Source organism: Torulaspora globosa, chromosome 3, assembly GCF_014133895.1.
Source record: "Torulaspora globosa chromosome 3, complete sequence".
In the NCBI taxonomy this organism is placed as follows: Eukaryota; Fungi; Ascomycota; class Saccharomycetes; order Saccharomycetales; family Saccharomycetaceae; genus Torulaspora; species Torulaspora globosa.
Genome location: NC_050729.1, coordinates 606,385 through 631,170, shown reverse-complemented (window position 1 = coordinate 631,170; position 24,786 = coordinate 606,385). Strand labels below are relative to the sequence as shown.

General features: G+C 44.0%; 15 protein-coding genes and 1 non-coding gene across 16 annotated transcripts; 9 read left to right on the top strand and 7 right to left on the bottom strand.

Annotated features, from left to right (window-relative positions):
- Window positions 1-275: 275 nt before the first annotated feature.
- On the top strand, window positions 276-1,331 carry ZTA1 (NADPH:quinone reductase; the record flags this gene model as incomplete). Its single annotated transcript, XM_037282933.1, has 1 exon — window positions 276-1,331. The coding sequence occupies one exon, from the start codon at window positions 276-278 to the stop codon at window positions 1,329-1,331; it is 1,056 nt and encodes a 351-aa protein (XP_037138829.1).
- A 175-nt stretch (window positions 1,332-1,506) lies between these two features.
- On the top strand, window positions 1,507-3,384 carry GIP1 (protein phosphatase regulator GIP1; the record flags this gene model as incomplete). Its single annotated transcript, XM_037282932.1, has 1 exon — window positions 1,507-3,384. The coding sequence occupies one exon, from the start codon at window positions 1,507-1,509 to the stop codon at window positions 3,382-3,384; it is 1,878 nt and encodes a 625-aa protein (XP_037138828.1).
- A 138-nt stretch (window positions 3,385-3,522) lies between these two features.
- On the bottom strand, window positions 3,523-4,905 carry SES1 (serine--tRNA ligase SES1; the record flags this gene model as incomplete). The annotated part of the gene is made up of 1 exon (XM_037282931.1): window positions 3,523-4,905. One exon carries the CDS (start codon window positions 4,903-4,905, stop codon window positions 3,523-3,525), a length of 1,383 nt encoding a protein of 460 aa, XP_037138827.1.
- Window positions 4,906-5,254: 349 nt separating this feature from the next.
- On the bottom strand, window positions 5,255-6,001 carry HG536_0C03200 (uncharacterized protein; the record flags this gene model as incomplete). Its single annotated transcript, XM_037282930.1, has 1 exon — window positions 5,255-6,001. One exon carries the CDS (start codon window positions 5,999-6,001, stop codon window positions 5,255-5,257), a length of 747 nt encoding a protein of 248 aa, XP_037138826.1.
- A 705-nt stretch (window positions 6,002-6,706) lies between these two features.
- On the top strand, window positions 6,707-6,780 carry HG536_0Ctrna6V. Its single transcript has one exon. It is a non-coding gene; the product is annotated as a tRNA-Val (tRNA).
- Window positions 6,781-7,353: 573 nt separating this feature from the next.
- FAL1 (ATP-dependent RNA helicase FAL1) lies at window positions 7,354-8,550 on the bottom strand (the record flags this gene model as incomplete). The annotated part of the gene is made up of 1 exon (XM_037282929.1): window positions 7,354-8,550. One exon carries the CDS (start codon window positions 8,548-8,550, stop codon window positions 7,354-7,356), a length of 1,197 nt encoding a protein of 398 aa, XP_037138825.1.
- Window positions 8,551-8,666: 116 nt separating this feature from the next.
- DAS2 (putative uridine kinase DAS2) lies at window positions 8,667-9,428 on the top strand (the record flags this gene model as incomplete). The annotated part of the gene is made up of 1 exon (XM_037282928.1): window positions 8,667-9,428. One exon carries the CDS (start codon window positions 8,667-8,669, stop codon window positions 9,426-9,428), a length of 762 nt encoding a protein of 253 aa, XP_037138824.1.
- A 457-nt stretch (window positions 9,429-9,885) lies between these two features.
- On the top strand, window positions 9,886-11,607 carry TCM62 (Tcm62p; the record flags this gene model as incomplete). Its single annotated transcript, XM_037282927.1, has 1 exon — window positions 9,886-11,607. One exon carries the CDS (start codon window positions 9,886-9,888, stop codon window positions 11,605-11,607), a length of 1,722 nt encoding a protein of 573 aa, XP_037138823.1.
- A 314-nt stretch (window positions 11,608-11,921) lies between these two features.
- Window positions 11,922-13,118, top strand: GCV1 (glycine decarboxylase subunit T; the record flags this gene model as incomplete). The annotated part of the gene is made up of 1 exon (XM_037282926.1): window positions 11,922-13,118. The coding sequence occupies one exon, from the start codon at window positions 11,922-11,924 to the stop codon at window positions 13,116-13,118; it is 1,197 nt and encodes a 398-aa protein (XP_037138822.1).
- Window positions 13,119-13,416: 298 nt separating this feature from the next.
- QDR3 (Qdr3p) lies at window positions 13,417-15,378 on the top strand (the record flags this gene model as incomplete). The annotated part of the gene is made up of 1 exon (XM_037282925.1): window positions 13,417-15,378. The coding sequence occupies one exon, from the start codon at window positions 13,417-13,419 to the stop codon at window positions 15,376-15,378; it is 1,962 nt and encodes a 653-aa protein (XP_037138821.1).
- Window positions 15,379-15,556: 178 nt separating this feature from the next.
- On the top strand, window positions 15,557-16,744 carry CST26 (putative acyltransferase; the record flags this gene model as incomplete). Its single annotated transcript, XM_037282924.1, has 1 exon — window positions 15,557-16,744. One exon carries the CDS (start codon window positions 15,557-15,559, stop codon window positions 16,742-16,744), a length of 1,188 nt encoding a protein of 395 aa, XP_037138820.1.
- A 111-nt stretch (window positions 16,745-16,855) lies between these two features.
- FAT1 (long-chain fatty acid transporter FAT1) lies at window positions 16,856-18,874 on the bottom strand (the record flags this gene model as incomplete). Its single annotated transcript, XM_037282923.1, has 1 exon — window positions 16,856-18,874. One exon carries the CDS (start codon window positions 18,872-18,874, stop codon window positions 16,856-16,858), a length of 2,019 nt encoding a protein of 672 aa, XP_037138819.1.
- An 869-nt stretch (window positions 18,875-19,743) lies between these two features.
- On the bottom strand, window positions 19,744-20,649 carry FIG1 (Fig1p; the record flags this gene model as incomplete). The annotated part of the gene is made up of 1 exon (XM_037282922.1): window positions 19,744-20,649. One exon carries the CDS (start codon window positions 20,647-20,649, stop codon window positions 19,744-19,746), a length of 906 nt encoding a protein of 301 aa, XP_037138818.1.
- A 224-nt stretch (window positions 20,650-20,873) lies between these two features.
- Window positions 20,874-21,749, bottom strand: ATP3 (F1F0 ATP synthase subunit gamma; the record flags this gene model as incomplete). Its single annotated transcript, XM_037282921.1, has 1 exon — window positions 20,874-21,749. The coding sequence occupies one exon, from the start codon at window positions 21,747-21,749 to the stop codon at window positions 20,874-20,876; it is 876 nt and encodes a 291-aa protein (XP_037138817.1).
- A 377-nt stretch (window positions 21,750-22,126) lies between these two features.
- HG536_0C03090 (reverse transcriptase family protein) lies at window positions 22,127-22,813 on the bottom strand (the record flags this gene model as incomplete). The annotated part of the gene is made up of 1 exon (XM_037282920.1): window positions 22,127-22,813. One exon carries the CDS (start codon window positions 22,811-22,813, stop codon window positions 22,127-22,129), a length of 687 nt encoding a protein of 228 aa, XP_037138816.1.
- Window positions 22,814-22,936: 123 nt separating this feature from the next.
- On the top strand, window positions 22,937-24,685 carry POL4 (DNA-directed DNA polymerase IV; the record flags this gene model as incomplete). Its single annotated transcript, XM_037282919.1, has 1 exon — window positions 22,937-24,685. One exon carries the CDS (start codon window positions 22,937-22,939, stop codon window positions 24,683-24,685), a length of 1,749 nt encoding a protein of 582 aa, XP_037138815.1.
- Window positions 24,686-24,786: the final 101 nt, after the last annotated feature.

Below are 24,786 nucleotides of genomic sequence, written 5' to 3'. Positions count from 1 at the left end.
TCGAACTGCCTCATAGATCGTTTATCATTATTATCGATACCCTTTTTTCATATGGCCTTACAGTCGCCGGCAATGGCAGCTTTACTGAGGCTAGAATTTCTCAATCGAGAGACATTCTTCACAAGAGATCCGAGAATTTGTGGAGCTTGTGGCTTACTAATCCTATCTATCGTGTTGCTCTGTCGATTTGTATCTTCTGTAAGTCAGTCGAGGCGATAAGCCTATAAAATGGCAGTGAAATTCACGACTGATTGTAAGATCCTTTCAGCGAGATAATGGATCGTTTCCGTTTTCTTGCCGTTGCAAAGAGATCAATGAGTTCCCTTAATACTGCATCAATACCAAAGACGCAAAAGGTTGTCTTGATTAATGACGTCGGTGACTACGACGTGCTCAAGTATGAGAATTATGCTGTTCCCTCGATCAGCGATGACGAGATTCTTATCAAAAACAAGTTTGCTGGAGTCAATTTCATAGAAGCATATTTCAGGAAGGGAATCTATCCAGCCCAGCTTCCATACTTGCTTGGTAGGGAAGCCACTGGCGTCGTTGTGGCAAAAGGTCAGGGAGTATCGAATTTCGAAGTAGGAGACAAGGTTGGATACCTATCGGGCGCCACGTTTGCTCAATACACCAAGTACCCTGCGATTGGTAAGATTGTCAAATTGCCAAGCAACTCTAGTGACGAAAAAATGAAACTATACACTGCTGCTCTTCTACAAGGTTTGACAGCTCTAACCTTCATTCACGATGCTTACGAGGTCAAAAAAGACGACTACATTCTGTTTTACGCGGCCGCAGGCGGTGTGGGGTTGATCATGACTCAACTATTGAAGCGAAAGGGTGCGCATACCATTGCAGTTGTGTCGAACGATGACAAGAAGAAATTAGTGGAAGAATTTGGTGCTGAGTATGTGATTAACTCCTCTGAGGGAGATATCTTAGACAAGGTGCTGCAGATTACCGGCGGCCAGGGAGTGGATGCTGTGTTTGACTCTGTGGGCAAGGATACTTTTGAGACGAGTTTGAATGCATTGAAGATCAAAGGTTCATTTGTTTCGTTCGGGAATGCTTCAGGCCCCGTAACACCATTTCCGCTGTCAAAGCTATCTGCGAAAAATATCAAACTTTTGAGACCTCAGCTTTATGGGTATATCACTGAGCCTGCTGACTGGAAACGCTATACTGAGGAGCTTCTTGATCTCCTAGAAAGTGGAGAGTTAAGAATTCTGATCAACAAAACATACCCGCTGGAAGCATATCAACAAGCTGCGAGGGATTTGGAGAGCAGAAAGACTACCGGGAAATTAGTGCTAGAAATTCCACAATAATTGAATTATTTTTTTTTGTGAATTTGTGGCGCGCCTAGAAAAGGTCGCTTAAGAGGCCTAATTTCCGTAGACTTTTGTACAACTCACAAGTTTTAGCCTTTTAGCTATTATTATACTACTCTGTGATTCCAATTGTGGGATAGCACAGTAAAGGCTCCATTTTCCTATTTACAGAATGACCACTGTTTTACGTTTGAAGGAGACCCATAGATCGGGTCCTGCTGCAGACATATCCGAGCATACTTACGGAAGAAGAGTCGCTATTAGAAAATGGTTTCATAATTTGTACAGAGAGAAGCCAGATGAGCAATTTGATGGGGATGAATGTATCTCTCTTGAGGAAGCTGAAAGCCTAGTGATGGTTCCGTCATTCAACTTGACGTCAGGCCAAAGTACCACAGAATCTTCGAGAAGTACTTCTCCTGAGAAGAAGCAAACTCATAGTCACAGAGATAAGATTAGAGAACTCAAGGTGCATCTTAAAGTCAAGCTTTCCCATTTCAAACACAGACACGCTAGAGGCGTAACCGAAAAAGTCAGCGCTGAGAAGGATGCCAAGAATGACGCTGACGCTAACAAGACTGAAATGGAAGATCTTTGTGTTCAGAATCTATTTGCTGAGCAAGATGATGTTGAGAAGGATCTGATGGATAGGAAAACGAAGTCTTCTGCTCACGACGGGACAGATGTTTTAGCGGAAACTTCAATTTCAAAGACCTGTGAAGAGCATGAAAATGAGCACACAAAGGGCACTGCCGGTCAGCAGTTATCAGATGGTACTACAGCGATTTCTCTAACCCCGGAGGGCAGTTGCGGAACGAAGAGGCTATCGAACGACGATAGGAACACTGCTTCTATCAAAAGGCCCTGCTCCAGCAAGGCCATCGGCTCAAGTTCATCAGGTGAGAGCTCTGAAGACACCTCGGATGCTAATCAGTTTGAGCAAAGCTCAGTGGAAAAGACACCTTCTGCCTATCTCACGAAGTCGCCTAGCAGCTCAGAATCGGAATCTGCGCAGCACTTACAAGCTGCCGCAAATAGTCAGACAGTCGTTGATTCCTCCATTGAACCTTATGAAACAAATTCGGACAGCATGGAAAGCTCCGATGACTTTTCGAGCTCGGAAGATACGTCTTCCTCTGATGAATTTTCGACAACAGAAGGCGATACTGCTCAGCACTTCGAAGCATGTATGTCTCCCATTGCATCTGAGAAAGTCTATACGATTCCCACTTTCAGAAAGAAAGTGGGTACATTAAACGTCTCCAATATTGTTAAAAGCTTTAGGGAAGGTACAATCAGCCAGGATCAGCTAATTGAAATGGCCAACAAAGGAGTCGATGGACATGGGGATTTGACTTTTAGAAATAAAGAGTTTTACGATGATATTTCGCATGTCAGCTCAAGCATTAACGCGAATGAAAAGATAGATGATAAGAAAGCTCGAAAAGAACTACGTTCGAGTATGAAGAACTATTTTAAGCCAGTTGAGAATCAAAAATCTGGTTCTGTAAAGTTTGATAGGTTCTCATGTCTTATCGTCTACGAAAGACCTGTCAATGCTAGCTATTCGAGAACTAAGGAAGCAGCTAGCTCGAGCGCTTGTGAAGGCACTCTGAGATTGAATAAAAGGTCTCAGTCACCGATGCAGGGCCAAAGAGGCAGTGGAACTAAATCTATTCTCAAAGTGAAGTCCAATCTAAGAGCCAAGGAAGAAAATAAACGAGCAGATGATTGTGACCGCGTTGGAGTAGATTCATTTATGGATCTGTTTGAACACTTCGAACACAAGAAGCAAATGGAAGAGTGCATGTTGCCTGGGGTGAGAGAAGGACAGCTTAACAACTATTTCTCAGAGAATTACTTTCCTGAAATTTTGGAAGATATTACGATAGCAACATCCGCCAATAGTGAGTTTTCGAGAAGTAGGAAAGCTACGGAATCGAATATTGGTAGAAAACTTGGCGCGATCAACTGTCGTATGGTACACTACATTTGTGACCAATGCGACTCGCCCGTTACAAGGCACAATACAAGAAGCAAGGCATCGTGAGCCTCATCTCCAACTCGATGTGATCTATCTGCCTTGATATTATTGTTAATGGGATATTTTATCGTTTAAAATGTAGTGTCAGCTTTATAGATCACTAAAAAGACGTCAAATTATTACAAAAGCACGGCTCTAGCACGTTTATTTCTTCTTGTCTTTACTTGAAGTGGAGTTTTTTGGTAGTTCTTTCATATAAGGCAAAAATTCTGGCTCTCCTGGGATGTATTTTCTCAATACTTCTGGAACGACAAGACCGTCCTCTGTTTGATAGTTTTCCAGGACACAACATAGGGCTCTTTGGGTCGCAGCCAAGGTAGAATTCAAGCAGTGCACGTATTTCTTCTCTCTGTCGCCCATCTTCTTGATCCCGCACCTGATCTCCAAGTTTCTAGACTGGTAATCAGTACAGTTTGAACAGGAAACGAGTTCTTTGTACTCCTTTTGATATGGAAACCAAGCCTCCAAATCGTACTTCTTGGCAGCTGCATTGTTCAACTCGCCAGAGACAATGCCGACAATACGGTAAGGTAATTTTAGACCTTGGTAAAATTCTTCGGCGGTACCGATCATTCTGTCAAATTCTTCCCAGGACTTTTCGGGTTCAGCCAAGACGAACTGTTCTATCTTTTCAAATGCATGGACTCTGAACACACCCCAAGCGTCCTTACCATGTGCACCAGCTTCTCTACGGAAACAAGAAGAATAACCCGCATAGCGAATAGGTAACTGTTCTTGTGGCTTCTCGAACCATTCGTTGCTATGGTAAGCGGAGATTGGTTGCTCGGATGTGGCAATCAAATACTTTTCGTCATCGCCATCCATCACTTTGTATAGTTCTTCGTCGAAGTCTGACAATTGGGCAGTCTTGGCCATCACTTCCTTGTTCATCAAGACTGGAGCCTGCAGAGGGATGTAGCCCTTGGAAGCCAAGAAGGACAAACCATAGTTGATCAAAGCCTGGTTAAGGAATACACCGTAGTTTCTGAAAAAGTAACCTCTGTGACCGGAGATCTTCACACCACGTTCTGGATCGTACCCATCCAACCTCAGCAGAACTTCGTGGTGTGACAGAGCAGCTGGCTTACCGGTAGCAGATGCCAGAGGTCCAACATCCTCGATATCGGCTGGTTTCCAAGAACGCACAAGCTCGTTATTATCCTCATCATTGGAAACAACCACAGATGGATGAACAATGTTACCAATTTGGAAAACTTTTTTTCTCAACTCCTTGTCCTCAGATTGTTCTTTCTCAGTCAATTGCTTCTTCTCTTCAGTCAATTTATCTTTTTCTGCTAATAGTTCAGATGCATCTTCCTTCTTTTTAAACTTTTGACCGATTTCCTTCTGCAATTTGTTCAATTTTTTGTTCAATTCATCCAAATCAAATCTCGTCTTGACCCATTCCTTGTAATCACTGATGATTTCATCAACAAGCTCAACACTGGCGCCTCTAGCCCTCTGAGATTTCTTGATAAGTTCCGGGTTTCCACCTTTTTCTTCGATAAATTGATTAATATCCAACATATTTACTTCACAAAGACAACGATTGAGTGATCAGACGGACCAAGATCGACCTTCTAGGTATCAATTACTCAATTATTCATCAGTAATCTGCAAAATTTTTCTATATATGTAAGGTCTCTTTACTGGAAGACCATCAACTAACTAGCAGTTTACACGTAATATGTGATATGTTTCTCTAAGAGACCAGAAAGATCAAGACCGCTGTTTGATTCTGGCAATAAGAAGCTTTTGAGAGTCAAAATGAGCCCAATCTTAGAATAATCTAACTCGTGTGCACATAGCTTGTATTTCTGCCCAGCCAATCTCTCGTTTGAAATTTGGAACTTGCACTAGCCTACTAATGGTACTACTAGTTTGCAGCAAGTCCGCCATTAGCAAATATGACTTGTCCTGTAATCCATCCTCCATTAGTTGCCAAAAAACTGATGATTGGAGCAATGTCTCTAGTATCTGTCAACCTCTGTTGTAAGGCATTGCTCTTGTAAAATTCTACAGCTTCCGGAGTCTCCTGTGCATAGAAGAATGGCGTATCCATAGGCCCTGGTGCAACGCAATTCACTGTTATGTTTCTTGCCATCAACTCCTTCGAAGCAGCCTTCGTATAATATTCAACTGCAGCCTTAGTGCCCTGATACACCGGATAAAACGGCGTGTACACAGCCAAAAGGGATGTGACAAGCGTAATTATGCGGCCTCCGTCCGACACCTTTTTCATAGATTCAGATATGAAAAAAAAGGCAACCTTATTATTGACAAGATCCATTTCGTCAAACTCTTCCTCGGTCACTTCGGTGAAGGGCTTCTTCAAAACTTTCCCAACATTGTTGATAGCAATGTCAATTCTGCCCATTCTTTCAACCGCCGCATCAAAAAGCTGAGTGAGCGAAGCTTGCGACCCTAGCTTGCCTTGGTACAATTCAACTTTGACGCCATATTTATCACGCAGCTCCTTTGCAAATGCTTCTTCGTCACCTTGGTTGCTATTATGGTGCAAGAACAAATTGCATTTCTCCTTCGAAGCCAGTTCAATAGCCGTGATCTTGCCCAAATTCTTGGTGCCTCCAGTAATCAGTGCTGTCTTGCCACTTAAACTCATCTTGGATTCGATGATTCGTTAGCACCTCAATTTCAAATATGCAAAGAAACCTCCTTCCTTGCGTCTTTTGTATTGTTGGAATTCCTATTTCAGGGATGAAGATAACACCTCTAATACCTCTAACAATAACCGAAGCTGGTTCCGTGAAAACTCGGTGTTCTCCGACGAGGATGGCCAATCCCATGCTGTGGCCTCAAGGCCGTAGCCGAGCCGTCAAGTCAAACAGAAGGATGACGATGAGCCTATAGAAAGCACACAAATCTGAAGGAGGCCAGTCTGCACCACAGTTTTCTAGTGGCAATCTAGTACCACCTATTAAGGTGAGGTTTCTGCTAAGGGAAACATAGAAGCAGTAGACCGAGGAGCCTTATAGCTTTTTGCCCCAGGTGCTCTTGGACGACCTTTCAAAGTCATAGTCATTGCGGGAGGCCCTGGAAAGGTAAGGTCAAAATGTTGTTGATTCAAACAGATCTAAAGACGGCCGCCGACGGTCCCGGAGTCTTTACTTCTCTTCCTTGCGCAGATCAGAAATCTTGTCCTTAAGGCGAGATTTCCGATCTCAAACACTCCTGTACGTTCTTTATGGTCATTGACAGACATAATTTGGCTTTAAAAGACATTAGAAGCGTAAAACTGGGCTGTTGATTGGTTTTCTAGCAGTGGGTAAGGACAAAATATGAATCCTAAAGAATATAACTTGTCACAGGTCCAATGGTCCAGTGGTTCACGACGTCGCCTTTACACGGCGAAGATCCCGAGTTCGAACCTCGGTTGGATCATATTCAAGTTTATTTTTTTCATTCCCCTAGCAAAAGGGTCGATAGGTTATGTGTGTCTCATAAAGCTCATGCTATGGAGAGTCCGGCTGGCATCTACCGGCAATACTGAAAGTCAGGTCAGTATGCAGCCATTAACATTGACTATCTATGACAGAAACGTGCGGCATACGCTAAGCGAAAGCAACCGATCCAACAGTCAGCGAACTCCGGATGGTGGATCGCATGCTATCTTTCCTTCTAATTTTCATTATATCTTTGAGGATGACAGCGAAACAGAAGAAGCAAATAATGATGGCTCTGTAGAAAATGTAATTATACTACATATGGAAGAGTCCGGTTCGCTCAGTCATGCGGAGCTCGTAAGCGATCAGTACGAGCTGCTTTCGTTCAATAGTGGCCTTCCTGGACCGGGAAATGACGAGAGCCAGGGTCAAGATATCGAATTGGAGGTGGTGTCTCAGTTTAGCGATCTTACACCGCTTGTTCGCGATTTGACTCTTGTAGAGCTCATAAAGCTGTACACCATACAAAACGAACAGTTGCAAACCATCTCGAATTCAATGTAAGACCAAGTTAAATATCTGCCAGGTTGGCTGGCATGGGTTTTATTTTGATAGAGTAGAATTTCTCGATCTCTCTAAGCTTTGCCGCATCGTCCCGTGTAGCGAAATTGATTGCGCAACCTTTCCTGCCGAACCGGCCGCTTCTGCCAATCCTGTGGATATAGTTTTCGAGAATATCGGGTATGTCATAGTTGATCACCAGGGAAATTTGCTGCACGTCAATGCCTCGCGCCCATACGTCCGTCGATATGAGCACCCTCGAATGTCCCGCTCTGAAATCGTTCATGATCCTGTCCCTGTCCTCCTGCTTCATATCGCCATGCATGGAAACCACTGCGAAATTTGATTGTGACATCTTATGGCTCAGCCAGTCGACTTTCTTCTTTGTGTTGCAAAATATGACACACTGAGTGATTGTCAATGAATCGTATAAATCGCATAGCGTGTCGAATTTCCAATCTTCCTTATCCACGTTGACCACATACTGCTTGATCCCCTCCAGGGAAATCTCGTCTTTCTTCACAAGTATCTTGACTGGATCTGACATGAACTTTTTTGTCACTTCCAAAATATCCCTGTTCATCGTGGCGCTTACTACAACCACTTGGCACGCCGGCGGTAGCTTCGTGAAAATATCGTAAATCTGCTGTTTGAATCCTAGTGTCTCACTGAGTAATTCATCTGCTTCGTCTAGTACAAGCATTTGAACGCTTCTGGTCGTGAGAATCTGTCTTTTGATCATATCCAACACTCGGCCAGGTGTTCCGCTGACTACATGGCAGCCCGTCCCTTGGATCTTTTTGATGTCATCTTTCAAGGTTTTCCCGCCTGTAATTGCCATGGCTTTGACATTCATATAATCCCCAAGATTTGAGACCACTTGACTGATTTGACTGGCCAATTCCCTCGTTGGCGAGAGAACCAGGGCCTGCAACTCTCGTTTTTTTAGTTCTATCACTTGTAAAATGCCAATCGTGAAAGTGGCAGTCTTACCTGTCCCTGATTGTGCTTGTGCAATTATATCCTTACCGGAAATTATCTGTGTTATAGCCCGGGACTGAATTGCAGATGGTGCCTCGAAACCATATGAGTATATTCCTCGCAGCAAGTCATTCTTTAATTTCATTGTTTCGAAGGTGGGTGAAATTTTGAGCTTCTTTGAAGTCTTAAACTTCAACTTCGAATCTTCATTCTTATTGAATGACATGATTCGTGATGGCCTGTGGAACTTCTAGATTCTGATTGCTTACCTTCAACAGCTCATCTCATCAATTGAAATTTTTCATATCTCGCTACTACAGAAGGGCGCTAGTGATTAATTAAATGATAATGCCCCGTCATCACTTCAAGACCGGCCTTCATAGCGCTGAAAGGCGCCATTTCAAAATGGCAGGTCGGATTCAATTGGTGATCATTTCTATAGGAGGCGGACATGCCACCGGGGTGTTGAGCGTAGGCCTGCAGATCAAAGAGTCCTTGTCAAAAATCTTCCCGCATACTAAGATCAGAGTGATGGATTTGGATGAACTTGGTAATGCTAAGCCAAGATTTTATAGCAGTAAAGACTACGATTTCGAAACAGTCTATCGAGAGTTGACGGAAAGCAAGCATTTTGCCGAGACTGTGCCAATAAAGAATGCGAGCGATGCGAACTCTCACGATCCCATTGAACTGGTTCTATTATGCGGTTGCTACGCATTGTATGACGAGAAGATCAACAACCTGGCACAGCTAAAGATTTTCCTGGACAGTGATGGCGATAAAAGACTGATAAACCTCATTAAGCTCAGAAACGTCACCAATAAGGAAGAGTTTGCCGAACTGCTCACCGAATACATGGACCATTTGCGGATTGAAATGCAGAAATTCATAGCACCAACAAGAGCCAACGCTGATCTGGTCATACCGTGCTCAAATGACGGCACGGGGTGCGCCATTATCACCGACGGGATTGTAAGAGTGGTCCAAGACATCAAAGGGAACGGTTCTCTTTCAAATGCCTCTTCAAATCCTGTCCCGCTCCTGCTAGATCTCGAAGCTGAAAGAATGGATGTGGAGCGGGAGAGATATTACGATTTGGCCTGATCTATGCCTGTCTTAGCTTCAGTTCACCGATGCTGTAGGGTGAAAATGAACTTTCGAGAGCTAAACAGTAAAAATAATGGTTATGTAATCGAGCAGGCTACAAGACTACGTTGAGCAGACTGTATCCATTTTATACTACCTTGGTATCTGAACTTGTTTCTTTTCTGTATTCTATGAATACATACCAGGTCCTAAAATTGAATAAATAATGGATTTCTATGGACACTAAATTGGCCCATAGTTTTTAATTTTACGGTATATGTAGGCAAAGGACAATCGTAGTTTATAAGTTATTGATTGCCGCTGTCCCTACGGACCGTATAATAAACAGCAAGATGATTTGCTCGTTTTTCCAATGCTTTCGCTAGTCTCTCTTTAGAATTAGGAATTTTTCAGCTTTTGTTATAGGGTTGAAGGCTTTGAAAGTAGAGGAAAAGTGAGGTAGATCTGAGAATTGATGGTGATGTCGATCATGGTAGGCCGAGGGATAAAGCGAATCGGATGTTGTCGAGCTGTAATTCGTTCAATTAAAACCCTACACACACCCGTTGTCAAAACCGATGAGCCAGCGACTAGGGTGGCCGTACTGGAGGGTATTAAACTACTGGATAGAGTGATAAACTCTACCTCCTACAATAAATCTTTGATATCCACAGGTAAGTATAGAAGCAAGCCACAGATAATCACATCCCAGAATGCACTTAAATTGCAGAATGTCATCAGGGAGTTGTTAGATTCGAATCAGTTGAGGGAAGCGATGAATGATCCCAAGTTCCTGGATATCAACGAGAAGTTGGGTAAAATTGGGCTACAATTGTTTGTCGACTGTCACGATGGAAACATTATACCCATGAGCGCTTCATTGACTCATATTTTGATGGAACAGTATTATAAGTCTCCTTGCAAAGAAACTCTTACAGGAATAATACAAAGTCTCGAGCAGGTGAGAACATTTCTCAGGTCTAAGAAGATCTCAGTTCAGAGTCGAGAAGAGGTCGATGCCCTTGTTGGAAAGCTATGCCAAACAAATAAGGATTCGGAAACCATCCGCAAGGTGCTATATTCTTTGGATTACAAACTTCCCTCACCAGATATAGTCAGAGTCGTGAAAGGGCAGAGGATAGAGGATGAACTTGCCATTTCAAGAGGTTGGAGATTTCCGGCAGGAGTTCTTGATACCAATGACGCTTACCTTAGAAGTTTGCAATTACCGGAGAAGAAACTAGTTTCTATCGATAAAGACATCCTTGTACTTCTCTATGATGGGACATTGAATGATGCTAGTAAAATCCTGCCAACGCTCAATTATGCTGCCAAGAACCAGAAATCTGTATTGGTGATTGTGACTGGCGACTGCCTGGGCGACGCTCTGACTTCCATCACGATAAGCAACAACAGGAATAGACGACAGGGAAACAATAGCCGAACCGTCATTATGAAGTACGACGCAAGAGCCTGCAGTGATTTGTCCCTGCAGGAGAACCACCAACTAATCGATTTTCTAGGGCTCCCAAATGGCGCTTCCAGTATCTATTCTCCTGATTTCAGTCCTTATGTGCCAAGCACAATGTGTGCTGATCAATTTTACGGCAAATTAGACTCTTTTCAAGCAACCACTGGCGAAGCATTCCTGCATAACTCTGGAGTCTGGGGAGACCAGGATACTGGCAACAAATTCCTTCGGATGACAATCACTGTCAAAGTTGGAGGCACTAGCGAGCTCGAAATTGATCATAGAAGAAGTGTGCTAGACAACATAATCAACGATACCCTCTGTCATGGACTATCCACTGGATTTGTTCCAGCGTATGGAATCGCCTTGGCTAAAGCCATTCCTTCAATGACCAGGGAACCTGAGCTTGACCTCAAGGTGAAACTAGGGGTAGACTCGGTTGTCATGGCACTCGCTGTGCCTATGACAAGGGCAGTTGAAAATCTTTATGGCCTCAGCAGGTTTCAAGTCACAGGCATCGTTGCAGATACCTTAAGAGAACGTAATTTCAGCAGAGCCCCATTGGCACCAGATTCAGAAGCGCTCGATCTGCTTAAGGAGGGAGTATTAGAACCTTGGAATAAGATTGACAAGTGTCTTGCCAATGTCTCAACCTTTATCAAGCTACTAAGCAGTTGCAACACAATCGTTGCCCAGGTCTTTGAGAAGCCTAAAAAGAGAGAATAACTGATCTGGAACCCGTTGATCAAAAACTACAGCGATACTGCCATTCCTGTAAATACTGTGGTGAGCTACCTGCTACTTCTTAGGTTACAAGAGAAGTTGCTCAAAGTTGTAAATACTCTATATACTGCTCGAGAGCTCGGCGGCTAAAAACTTCGAAAACCGGGTAAGAATAACGGATGACTTCTTTTTGACTCCGGTTACAGCGATCAGATAACATAAAAGCTCCATGATAGGAACACCATTTGACGCCCATGCCTTCGACTCACTGTTGATCTGTCAGGACTATAGCCCATTGAAATACAGTTGTTACCGAAATGCTTTCAAGGACGATATCCCGGAGGTTCAATTCTACCAATGCAGTTTCTAACCTGAAAAAGACAGCTCTTTATGACCTGCATATGGAGCTCGGAGGTACTATGGTTCCGTTTGCTGGTTATTCGATGCCAGTCCTATATCGTGGGCAGACACACATCGAATCTCACAATTGGACTAGAACGAACGCGGGGTTGTTTGATGTATCTCACATGCTGCAAAGCAGATTGAGCGGCAACGAAGCGACCGATTTCCTTCATACGGTGACCCCTACGGATTTCTGGCAATTACCAGAGGGTACCGGTACCCTTTCTGTATTGTTGAATAAGCGCGGCGGTATCGTTGACGATACGCTGATAACGAAACAAGGCGAGAATGACTTTTACGTAGTCACCAATGCTGGCTGCATTGATCGTGATACTGAATTTTTACGTGGAGAAATCGAAGCATTCGCAGGCGATTGCAAATGGAGTGTCATTCAGGGAAAATCTTTGCTAGCACTGCAAGGTCCAAAGGCCCATCAAGTTCTGCAACCTCTACTGCGCGAAAGACAAACATTGCAAGCATTGTTATTTGGACAAAGGCGCCGCTTCGAACTATATGACGGAACTTCAATCGATGTTGCCAGATCGGGATACACCGGTGAGGATGGTTTTGAAATTAGTATATCTAATGAAAAGGCGATCGCTTTTGCCCAGCTACTGCTCGATAATCAGCTCACCAAGCCCATCGGGCTTGCCGCAAGAGACAGTTTGAGACTCGAAGCGGGCATGTGCTTGTACGGTAATGAGTTGAATGAAGATATAACACCTGTCGAAGCGGCACTGAAGTGGGTTGTCTCTAAAAGCAGAAGAAATGTTGCAGATAATGCCGCTAAATTTAACGGCTACGCCAAGATTATGGACCAGTTTAACTCCGACAACTACCAGAAAGTACGGGTTGGATTCAAGTACTCGGATAAGGGTCCCGCCGCCAGAACCGGTGCCAAGATCTTCCTACCGGACAAGAAAACGGAGATCGGTGCCGTCACTTCGGGGAGTGCATCTCCAACGTTAGGTAACATCAACATCGGTCAAGCTTACGTTCTGAAAGCACATCGCAAGAGTGGCACTAAGTTGGTTGTTCAGGTAAGAAATAAATTTTTCCCGATCGAATTGGCCAAGATGCCGCTTGTGCCAACGCACTACTACAAAGGATAAATGAAGTACTACATAACCATCAATTGATTCATCTAGCAGATCGAGCACCTTCTTATCTAGCTCTTTATAGCATTTCTTGGTCTTTTTGATAGCCGCACTATTGAACTAATTCCATCGGAATTTTGGAATCTCGCATTATGAGTCAGATATTATATTACTCCAGGAAACAACAAATCAGCTATCTTAAAGAGTGCGATGACGACTTCAAGAAGGATGTCATAAAACTAAAACCTCAACGCACTAAAAGCTGTTACTGAGTGATTAGTGAGCCATAGTGTAATCCATAGGCCATGGGAAAATGGTCTCAAGAGATCCTTCTCGAGACTCTGACTCGCACAGCATCGCTTCCGATACTTCCGTCGCAGACAGTGAACCGAAGCCCCTTGTTGACAGAGACAGTTATAGAAATGAAGGTGAGATTAATATCGTAAACTCAAGTGGTGGTGATTTAGGGCGTCTCAAGGATGAGCGATATGTTGTACCAAAGAAAGAACGCCGTGGCTTATTAGCTCGCTTTACGCTAATTCCGGAGTTTAAGGATCCAAGAGAATACCAGGCATCGATCAAAAAATTGATCGTTTTCATCATTGCATTCTCATCCGTGATGGGTCCGATGGCCACTTCCATAGTGTTCCCTGCCATTAACCCCATTGTGAAATCGCTGGACACAACCACTTTCATGGTGAACGTGTCAGTGGGTGTTTATTCTCTGAGTCTAGGAATTTTCCCAATTTGGTGGTCTTCTCTCTCTGAGCTGCATGGAAGAAGATCAGTCTATGTGATTTCATTTGTGATGCTTTTTGCGTTTTGCATTGGCACTTCATTGTCACCTAATATTGAATCATTTATCGTTCTAAGAGTCCTATGTGGTGCTGCATCAGCTTCAGTCCAGTCTGTAGGAGCTGGGACAGTTTCTGACCTCTTTGAACCCGAAGAAAGAGGTAGGAATCTCGGCATCTACTATATGGGCGCGCTGATGGCGCCTCTGGTGTCTCCCATTATTGCTAGTGGGCTACTGACTCGCTGGTCTTGGAGATCCACACAGTGGTTTATGGTTATTTTGTCGGGTGTTAATGTGCTTTTACTGGTATTTCTTCTACCAGAGACTTTGAGGACGCAAGATAGTAAGGCAGCAATTGCAGCGATTCTGCTTGAAAGGAGGAAGGAGAATTTGAATCGTTCTCCTTGTGATTTAAAAAATGCCGACATGCAATCGAACAAAGGTGACGTTCATGGGCCGGCAGACTTGCAGAACATTACAGGAAATGGTGAAGATGAAGGAGGCGAAATCAAGCGGGTCCTAACAGCGGCTAGCAGCACATACAAATATCGGCCTCCACCTGATAACAACATAGATGTCGGTGCCCCCCAAATTTCACGCATACAGTCGCTGGACCCTCGATGGGAATCAAAAATACGAGAGTATGACCTAGATAGGGCAAGAACGAACTTGCAAAATGAGCTCGCAAGAATAGAGACTGAAAAGTCTCGAGGGGCCGGTAAGCAAGGCGACGAGAGCATGCAAAAGCAGTCCACAGAAAAGGGCCTGTTGAGTTTCTGCTACGTTTATTTCATAAAACCCATGAAATCAGTGTACTTTCTCAAGTATCCACCAGTTCTGCTTGCAATCATCTTTTCAGCGATCTCTTTCGCCATCCTGTACTTCGTCAACATGACCATTGAATACGATTATTCAAGACCGCCTTACAATTTCAAGCCGCTCTTTGTTGGTCTTCTCTACATCCCAAACTCTGTGACATATATCATCGCATCGATTTATGGAGGAAGATGGGTCGATACGCTACTGAAGAATTACAAGGCAAAGTACGGAATACTGGCCCCGGAGGCCCGTATCTCCTGGAATTTGGTGACCGCAGTCGCCGTATTCCCGGTCTCGCTTCTCATATTCGGATGGTGTCTCGACAAAAAATGCCATTGGGTTGCTCCGCTAGTTGGGACAGCCTTGTTCGGATTCGCTTCAATGATGACAATTGGTGCCACCGTCTCGTACCTTGTTGACTCTCTGCCGGGCCGCGGTGCCACAGGTGTTGCATTGAATAACCTTATTCGGCAGATTCTCGCCGCAGTTGCTGTTTTCGTCACAGAACCAATGCTTAAAGGCATGGGAACTGGCTGGGCCTTCACAATGCTGGCTTTCATCATTATCGGCTCCAGCACTTTCCTTCTGGTGCTTAAAAGATATGGTGATTACTGGAGACAAAACTACGACTTACAGAAGCTTTATGATCAGGTAGAATGAATACTTCAGGCGACAGATTCTATGTCAAATATATATTTATTCAAAGGATATATCAAGACACAGCAGTCGATCGAGCGGGTTGATCTGAAAAGGAGATCTGCTTGGGAGAAAAGACACACTAGAGTATCTTAAATATTTGAAACGATAAGGCCAATTGGCTACTTTGGTTCGGTTGGTCATGAATGAGCATTTGGTCAGAATCAAGAAGCTCGCCATAGCGGTGCTTTCGATCATTTTGATGACTTACGGATGTGCTTCTCTGGTGATGTCGCAAGTCATGTTTCAAACATTCTACCGTCGAGGGTCCCCTGAGTTACAGAGCAAATTAAATATGACCAAGAAGGCGTTTATCTCCCTGTTGATATGCATTCTGAATTTTGTCTCACCTTCTTCGATTCGAATCTCTACCGATAATGCAACTTTGGCCAAAGGAACATTCAGAAAGAGTAATGGCAAGATAATTTCTCAGATGAAGCGCCGGTCAATTATTATTGCAAATCACCAGATATATACTGACTGGGTTTTCCTCTGGTGGCTGACCTCTACGGCCGATCTGGCTGGGAGTATATATATCATGTTGAAGAAATCATTGGAATCGATCCCTCTTCTAGGCTATGGAATGAGAAACTTCAAATTTATCTTCTTGAGCAGGAAGTGGGCTCAAGATAAAATAATATTACACAACAGTTTGGGCGTTATTGATGCGAATTCAAGAGGTGTGGGGCCGCTGTCAGGGGCGCGGCCGATACGAGTGGATGACGACGGTGAAATGTATTGGGATGTTAATAAGACCGATGATTCTAAGGCGTGGCCTTACTGCTTACTATTATTCCCAGAAGGAACGAATCTAAGCGCCACAACAAGACGAAAGAGTGCGAGCTTTGCAGAAAAAGTGGGCAGACAGCCTTTTAGTCATGTCTTGCTGCCTCATTCAACTGGTCTGAGATCCTCTCTCATACTGCTCAGGGCAAGCGTGGAGGTTGTTTACGATATTACGATAGGTTATTCAGGTGTCGGAAGAAGTGATTATGGCGAGATGATGTATAGGCTTCCCAATATATTCTTGAGGGGCCAAACTCCAAAGTTGGTGGATATGCACATAAGGGCGTTCAACCTTGCTGAAATACCGGTGGATGATGAGGAAGCTTTTAGTCAATGGCTATACGAAGTTTGGAAGGAAAAGGATGACTTGATGGAAAAATATTATACAGATGGCACGTTCGCGTCAGATCCCGAGTTAAATCAGATTGTAGTCGGCGGCTTTAATATCAGCCCCAAGCCCGTTTTGGTGACATGCCTTCTTCCAGCGGTTCTGGTGTTTTCTTTACTCTTGGTGGGTTATCTGGCTTATGCCTGGCTTACTTGATAAAGGTCCAGCGGCCATGCCATACAGCATATATATCTCCTTGGTATGGTAGCACCGGTGGTTTATAAGAAGAATAGACCTATTTATCAATGCATTCACTTCTTGAATTATTTATAATTTTACATCTTGTGCCACAATTGCTTGCCAATCTTCATCAGTGAGAACCTTGTACTCTTTATAATCTTTGAGCCAATAAATAGTCTCGTTCTTATCAGCGCCTTTAGGAAGTACTTGATTTTTATACGTTTTCTTTGAAATCTTGTTGGTGTCTGTCATTTCAATCTTATCAGCGAATTTGACGAAAATTGGTCGAGCGTAGCTTGGTAGCTCCCTGTTTAAATGAATTAGCAAATTATCAAGCAGTTTGAGCTTTCGCTGCTCGGGGATGCTCTTGTAGTCTGCTAGCTTGATCACAGCAAATCCAGCCCTTCCTTCATATCCAGGAATCCTAACGCCTACCACCACAACCTGAGCGAAATCTTTATCATTACAGGACATTATTTGATCTTCCACCTCTGTAGTAGAAACGTTCTCCGATTTCCACCTATAGGTGTCGCCCAACCTGTCAAGGAAATACAGGAAGCCATTTTCATCTTGCCTGAATAGATCACCGCATCTATAGTAGGCATCACCCTTCTTGAACACGTCGCGAAGAACCTTTGACTGTGTTTCCTTTTTGTTGCCAATATAGCCCTGAAATGAAGTCTCTGGCTTCTTAGGGAACAATATTTTCATTAACAATTCACCGGGTTCACCGATAGCAGGTTTTTCACAGAATCCCTTCGAGTTTCTGTATATCGTTGAATCGTCTTCAGGATCCATTCGAACAAGAACTTGTTGAAAAGATAAAAACCAGTTGATGATGGAACCATAAGCTTTGCAAGCACCGACAGCAAAGTCACCCTTTTGGATGCAGGTGGTGGCAAAGGGCGCTTCGGTTGCGGCATAAAACTCACCGATGGTTTCAATATTGAATCTCCTCCTAAACTTTAGCCAAATATCGGGCCTTAGACCATTTCCATATGCCATCTTAACCGTGTGCATTCGTTCGTACTTCGAGACTGGAGTCTGAAGCAGATATCTGCAGATCTCACCAACGTACTGGATATGCGTAGCTTTTGTCAGATATACCTGCTTCCAAAAGTTTGATGCTGAAAACTTGTTAGCCATGGCGAGGCAGCCACCTTGTGAAATGACAGAACACAAACCCAGCATTGCAGCAGTAGAGTGGAACAAAGGCATAGCTGTGAAAACGACACTATGGCGAGTCATATGGAAGACATGACTAAACAGGTGACACGCAAACACCGCTTTTCTCCAAGACATAATGGCAGATTTGGGTAATCCGGTAGTTCCAGAGGTGTAGATGAACAATGCAGGCTTATAGTCTGTCAGACCTTTAGGCGATCTGATGTCGTCTAACTGGAGGAACTCAGGCGATTTTGAATCAGTCAAAATACGCATTAAACTCTCCTCCTCCAAATAATTGAGTTCAATTTCAGGAATTATCTCCTTAATCGATGACTCGGAATTTCTGATAGGCCCACTAGCCTGTGGATCGATGAAGACTTTCTTCACGTTGGCAATCTTCAAAGAATGCACTAGAGGATTACCCAAGGTGTTGCAATTTATTAAAGCTGGGATGGCTCCAATATTCCATAGGGAAAAAAGTAAGAATACAAACAATGGCTTGTTAGTGCAGTCCAGCCCAACATGATCTCCGGCCTTTACGCCATATTGATAATGCAGAATGTGAGATAATCTCAGCACAATTTCATAAAGCTCGTTATACGTGTATGATTCCAGCTCATATTCGCCCTTGATAAGCGATGGTCTTGGATAACATATAGCTGTGCCCCTTCCATTCTTCTTGACCTGCTTTGTAAACAGATACCAGTACTGGAATCTGTTTTGGCGAACAGCGTACATATACTTCACCAATGTTTTCAAAAAGAACGGTATAATATAGAAATCTTCCCGTACTCTGTACTTGCGATCCAATGCATTTATTGGTTCTTGAAAAATCCAGCATAAAGCCCACCAGAAAGGTAGTATCACCACCTTCAACACTCTATAGCATAGTATCAGGATTCTTGCCACGGTATGCAATATCGCAGAAGATCCGCTCATTTGTGATCACTTACAAATTTACAACTGTCAGAGCCTTTTCTGCAGTAGTATTCGATGCTGCCTTGCTGCAACGCTTCTAGTTGTCTCTCTTTATAAAAGTCAACAATGATGTTTTCTAGATGATGAAGCTCGAGATATTCGTTTACAGCTTTTGTGAAAATAACGCACATCTGACTGCTTGACTTCTCAATTCGCTGTATCGTTTAGGCTGAATAGTCAAGCTGTGCAGCTGTATAAATAGCCAGAGTGAACTGTTGGGTTTGTTTCTTCCAGATCTTTGGCCTACACTTGCTGCACTGCCTCCCATTCTCGGAGAGCTGCTTTCGGCGTGGGATTCTAGTAGATTTTTCGTAGTCGAGATTTCATTAAGGCAGATGACACAGACGATGTTCCTTCGAGACTCTCGCGTAGAGGAGGAATGCTACTGTAATTGAGCCATTGAATGACATCGGGAGTAGGCAACCTGGGAGTTATGGCGAATTGAGCGAACCAGTTCTGGGATCGGGTATATGATGACATACGTCTCAAGTCGTCAAATTGCACTAATCCAAAACATTTTGCGGTAATACTTAGCACTTGGTGCCCCTGACTGTTTAGTCTGCCAATCTCACCTTGTTTAATATTTAATCTGGAGGGCCGATTGTGTGTTTGGCAAGTCGGCAACTAAACATAAATCCAACATCGACAACATCGCACCCAAGTTAATGACACCGTTTCATATGAATAGCAACAAGGTTCCTAGGCCACTAGCCAATGTATCGATTGCGATAGATGGAATGGCGGCGGTAGTCAGATTTTCCAGATTCCGTTAATTGATGACAGTGGCGCGTCAGTATGTTCCACACTGACACTTGCGAAAAAAATAGTATTTAAGCTAAGGTTGAAGAATCGGAGTGATACTTAGAGCTCTGATAAGAGTCGGATGCTCTGACTTTGTCGATCTCGTCGCTCAATTTTTTCCGATCTCTGAAGTACAATAACCAAATGATGAGGCAGTCTATCAGAAGAAATGCAAAAGCGCACCACGACAGTGCCGCAGCCTTTTTGCCCTTGCTTGAGCGAATGATCCCCATGCTAGCTGCTGAGACCATCTCCGCGCTTGCGTTGATACCTACATGGGTCCACATGGTTCCAAATCCCCACAGTAAAGTAAGAGCTGAGCTCCAAATCAAGAGAAGACGATTTACTAAGCTTTTCTTGGGTACCTTCGGCAATGTCACATAAATGATTAGCAGGAACATGACACATGAGAGAACGACCGTTGCCATCAGAATGTAGGGATGAATAATTTCGACAGAGGTCAACTGTCCCAATTGCAGAATGTTCAACTTGATCGGCACATTTTTCTGCGAAGGCGAAGGAGAAGTTCCGTTTGATGTGGGCAGATTAAACAGCTCAATGGACAGATCACTGTAAAGGCCCGTGTTAAAAAGATTCTTTCTTGGATAGCAAACTGTGGTTGACCCATCAGAATATCCTTTAGGCAGGTCCAGCAAGCAGACACCCATATAACCTGACTTCACCCTCACCGTCTCCAGGCCGTCTAAGGAAGAGTTTGAGCGTCCATGGGCGCCCTGGAACGACGACTCGATTACCGAATAAAACGGAGAGCTTGGTTCGAATCTATAACTCACGAGAAAGGTCGACAGACTCGACTCGTTGTAGCAGCCGAGCAGCAGGAAGATTGTCAGGAAAATGACGATCATGTTAAAGCATAATGCGAAGATGCGAGGCATACGCTTAATACAGAACCACACCATGGACAAAGGAAACATTTTTGCTAGCTTAGTGAACACCACAACACTGGCATAAGCTACCGATAGACTGGCGTCCTACATATCCTTATATACCTCTCGAGACGATCTCAGGCGCCGACATAGCTGTTTTAGCCCAGTTTCACGTATTGAAACAGCGTTAAAGGAAAGCAGAAATGTATGGTTATATACGTAAGAATATGATAACATGAGAAAGATGGCGAAGCAATCGCCCGCCAGAGCGCTCAATTCAACGAGGAGGCACCAGTGATGATATCGACCAACTCGTTGGTGATGACTGCTTGTCTTGTTCTGTTGTACAGGATCGAGTACCTGTTGATCATGTCACCGGCGTTCTTCGAGGCGTTATCCATCGCGTTTCTTCTCGCAGAGATCTCTGCGGCGTAGCCCTCCGCCATCGCAGTCAAGATCTTGTTGGCCAGCGTGTACTCGAACAGATCCGTGGGCACGTTTGCATCCGTGTCGATCTCGAACTTGCTGTACCCTGGCGACTCGGCAATCGTCTCAGCGTTGTACACCGGTTTGATCTTTGGCTCGAACGAGATCGAGCTCACGGGATCGTTGTAAAAGATCGAGATCTTTGGGTAGCTCCCAGCACCCAGCCCCAACAGCTTCTCCGCGATCGCTGCCGACTCCAAGAACGTAGGAGCCTCCTTACCGATCCCGCTCACGGCAAACTTGACGTTAGACGCGTGAGTTCTCACCAACTGCGCCTTAATCTTGTCGCCAATCGCCACAACATCCGCACTAGGCGATCCCTCCAGGTGTTTTCTCACCGCCTTCGCCAATTGCGAGTGGATCGACCCACAAAGACCCTTGTCGGAAGTGATCGCAATCACCAGCTCCTTCTGCTCCGGCTGCTGCTCCAACGCCTTCGTTTCTGCGTTTTTGTAAAACTGTCCGTCTGCAGAATCGAACACCTTCGCGGTGTTCTTTGCCTTTTCAGCCTTGCTCAACCTGGTAGAAGCAACAATCTTCATCGTCTTGGTAATCTTTTCAATATTCTTGATCGACTTCAAACGCATTTCCACTTCTTTCAAAGTAGCATAGTGTCTCACCGACTGCTGACGAGCCAACTGGCCACCCAATTTGCAAAACATCTTGTTTCCACTGCGCAATTGCCTCGGTACGAACCCAATCGCTACTTCAATCCAACCCAACTGTCTTCAAATGACAACTTGCACTGCTACAGGACCACCAGACTTCAACGAACCACCTGCAATCCCTCGCTCGTTTCAAGTGAGTTTCATATTTTTCGCTCTGAAACACGCAGTGGAACTTGATTGGGTCGTACACGGTGACTACACCATTTGGTAGCGCCGTTTCGAAAGCTGCCTTCCGTAGAGAGTGACTCTACACCATTTGGTGCTGCCAACTGTAATAATACGTTACGGTATTTATTCGTGGGTTGATATGGTTGATCCTGTAATTAGAGCTTGTGATAGTTCGTTCAATACTTATTACTAATACTTGTATCCTATCGAATCCCCTTCTGTAGGAATTGACACTTTTTCTCTTTGGCTATCAATTGGTGGTCTTTGAGCCTGCTTAGAACTGTATCTAGGTGGCTGATATGTTCCGTGGTTGTCGTTGACATGACTACTATGTCATCCAGGTAAACAAGAACGAATGGAAGGTCGCGGAAGATGTCTGCCATATACCTTGAGAACGTAGATGGTGCATTGACTAACCCAAACGGCATCACTCGGTATTGGTATTTACCGTTATGGATTGTAAAAGCCGTCTTGGGTATGTCTTCTTCCTTGACCGGGATTTGGTGGTAGCCGGAGTGAAGGTCGAGTGAGGAAAAGACGGCCGAGTTCCCTATCTTTGCCAATAATACTTCGATTCTTGGTAGAGGGAATGGGTCCTTGATCGTCGCTTCGTTCAGAACTCGGTAGTCCACGCATAAGCGGAACGAACCGTCCTTCTTCCTGACTAGCCATGTTCTCTTCCGCATTTCAGAGGTAAAGGACAACATGACAATTACTGGTGGCTGAAAGCTTCTTAAGGACAAGCTCCCAAATAGAAAGCCCAGAAAAGAGGAGGGCAAGTAGTCGGTCGAAGCCAATGCTTTCCATTGCGACGCAAGAATCACACGTCTAGTTAGCTTAGTCGACGTAATCATGTGCCCAATTGAAAACTTAGGCAATGACATTGGCATAGCACTGGCAGCTTAATAGCAACTTTGGTATTGAAATATTAGGTGGGTTGGCATGCTTGACATAGCAAAGAACATCAAAAAGTACTGATGTCCGCTCGGCATCGAAAAGTTTATTAGTTTGCTATGGCTCTCTTTCAAGGTAAAAAGTTCCTCTTTCTTCCCAACTGCAGATCGTCTACACTCAGCTTTCTGTCACAGCTGATTAGATCCAATGATGGAACAGTTATCTGCGATGTCGAAGAGCTCGACAAGCAAATGATAACTCTTATCAACAAATCCTTTATCGATAAGGATCAAAAACTAACCAATAAAGAACTCTTTTTGAAGGAATTTGAAATGGATCCAGATATTGTGTGGAGTTTCATTCTTCATGAGAGACCAGCATGTGTCGAGGCAAATTGTATAAGTGAATGGTTAAAGATAGGAAAAATTACTCTCCCACCTGAGTTCAATGTCTTAATCGATGAGGAAGATACGACCACTGGTTTTCATGTAATCAATGAGCATGCTGGCCAAAGTAACAAGGAGGCTTCGGATCGTGAGTCCTCTATGGAGAGTCAGTCGGACACTGACATAGGTTCGGAGACATCGCATAAAGACAGCCATGAGAGCCCTTTCGTTCAAGCAGCATCCAGGGAAGAAAGTCTTGATAACCCGATATCAGAGACAGTTGCGAACGCAGACCTGGTAGATGAAGAAAATGTCTCCAAAAATGAAACGCTTATTAAAGCCTTTGGCAGACTCGCCAGAAGATATGAGATAAAGGGTGACCAATACCGATCCAAAGGCTACAAACTTGCCAAGATTGGAATTGAAAGATATCCACATGAGATCTTATCTGGAGAGCAAGCAAGACGAGACATTGCTAGTGTTGGACCTGGTATCGCCAAAAAGATCCAGATAATTTTGGACACTGGCTCTTTGCCTGGGCTCGATGAATCTTTCGATCTGGAGAAGAAGCTGAATTATTTCACCCAATGCCACGACGTGGGAATCTACAGTGCAAAACGATGGAATCTTCTGGGCCTGCAGTCATTTGCAGATGTCTTGAAGAAATTTCCGGAAGTTTTCATCAGAGATTGGCCTATCTTATTTGGATGGTCCTATTACGAGGACTGGCTGATGAAAATGTGCAGGGATGAGTGTGATGAAATACTGAATGTAGTTCGAACCACTTTAAAGCGCGTAGACCCAGCATGCAGCGCAGAGCTGCAAGGTAGTTATGTGAGAGGTGCTCAGGAGTGTGGTGATCTTGACATACTGTTTCATAAGAAAGGCTGTGATAATACCACCGAACTGGGAAGAATAATGGAAAAGCTGGCGCTAGCCCTTTATGACCAAGGCTACGTTGAATGCTTTTTGCAGCTGTCACCCAAGATACGGCAAGTTTTCGGCTCCCGGATAAGAGAAAGGGTTCGTAAATGCAAGCTGAAAATTCCTTCGCAGGAAGAATACCCTCCTGCTGTCGCTGACTTGAAGAAGTACTTCCTAGGTTTCAAACTGAAGTCAGAATTTAAGCCTCGCTATCTGGAAACATCTGCAGATAAACTAATCAAGCTTGAGACTGACGATCGCTTCATGTCTCTTAGTTCAAGCTCACATCCTTGTCGTCGGGTGGATTTCTTTTGCTGCAAATACTCAGAGCTGGGAGCGGCAAGAATACAATGGACTGGCCCTAAGGAATTTAACCGATGGATAAGAATAAAAGCGGTGCAGAAAGGCATGAAATTGACACAGCACGGATTATACAGGGGCGAAAACATTTTGCTTGAAAGCTTTGATGATAAACGTATTTTCGAACTTTTGGGAGAAGAATATGTCGGTCCGGAGGATAGAAACAGAATGATAAAAAAGCGGCAGAAGCAGTCATAATTGTCCTTGATAATAATCGTTTCATTAAAAAGCGTTATTCATTCGTATATAGATGATATGGAGTTCAGTGAAAATATCTTTTTGAAGCACTTGAATCAAAA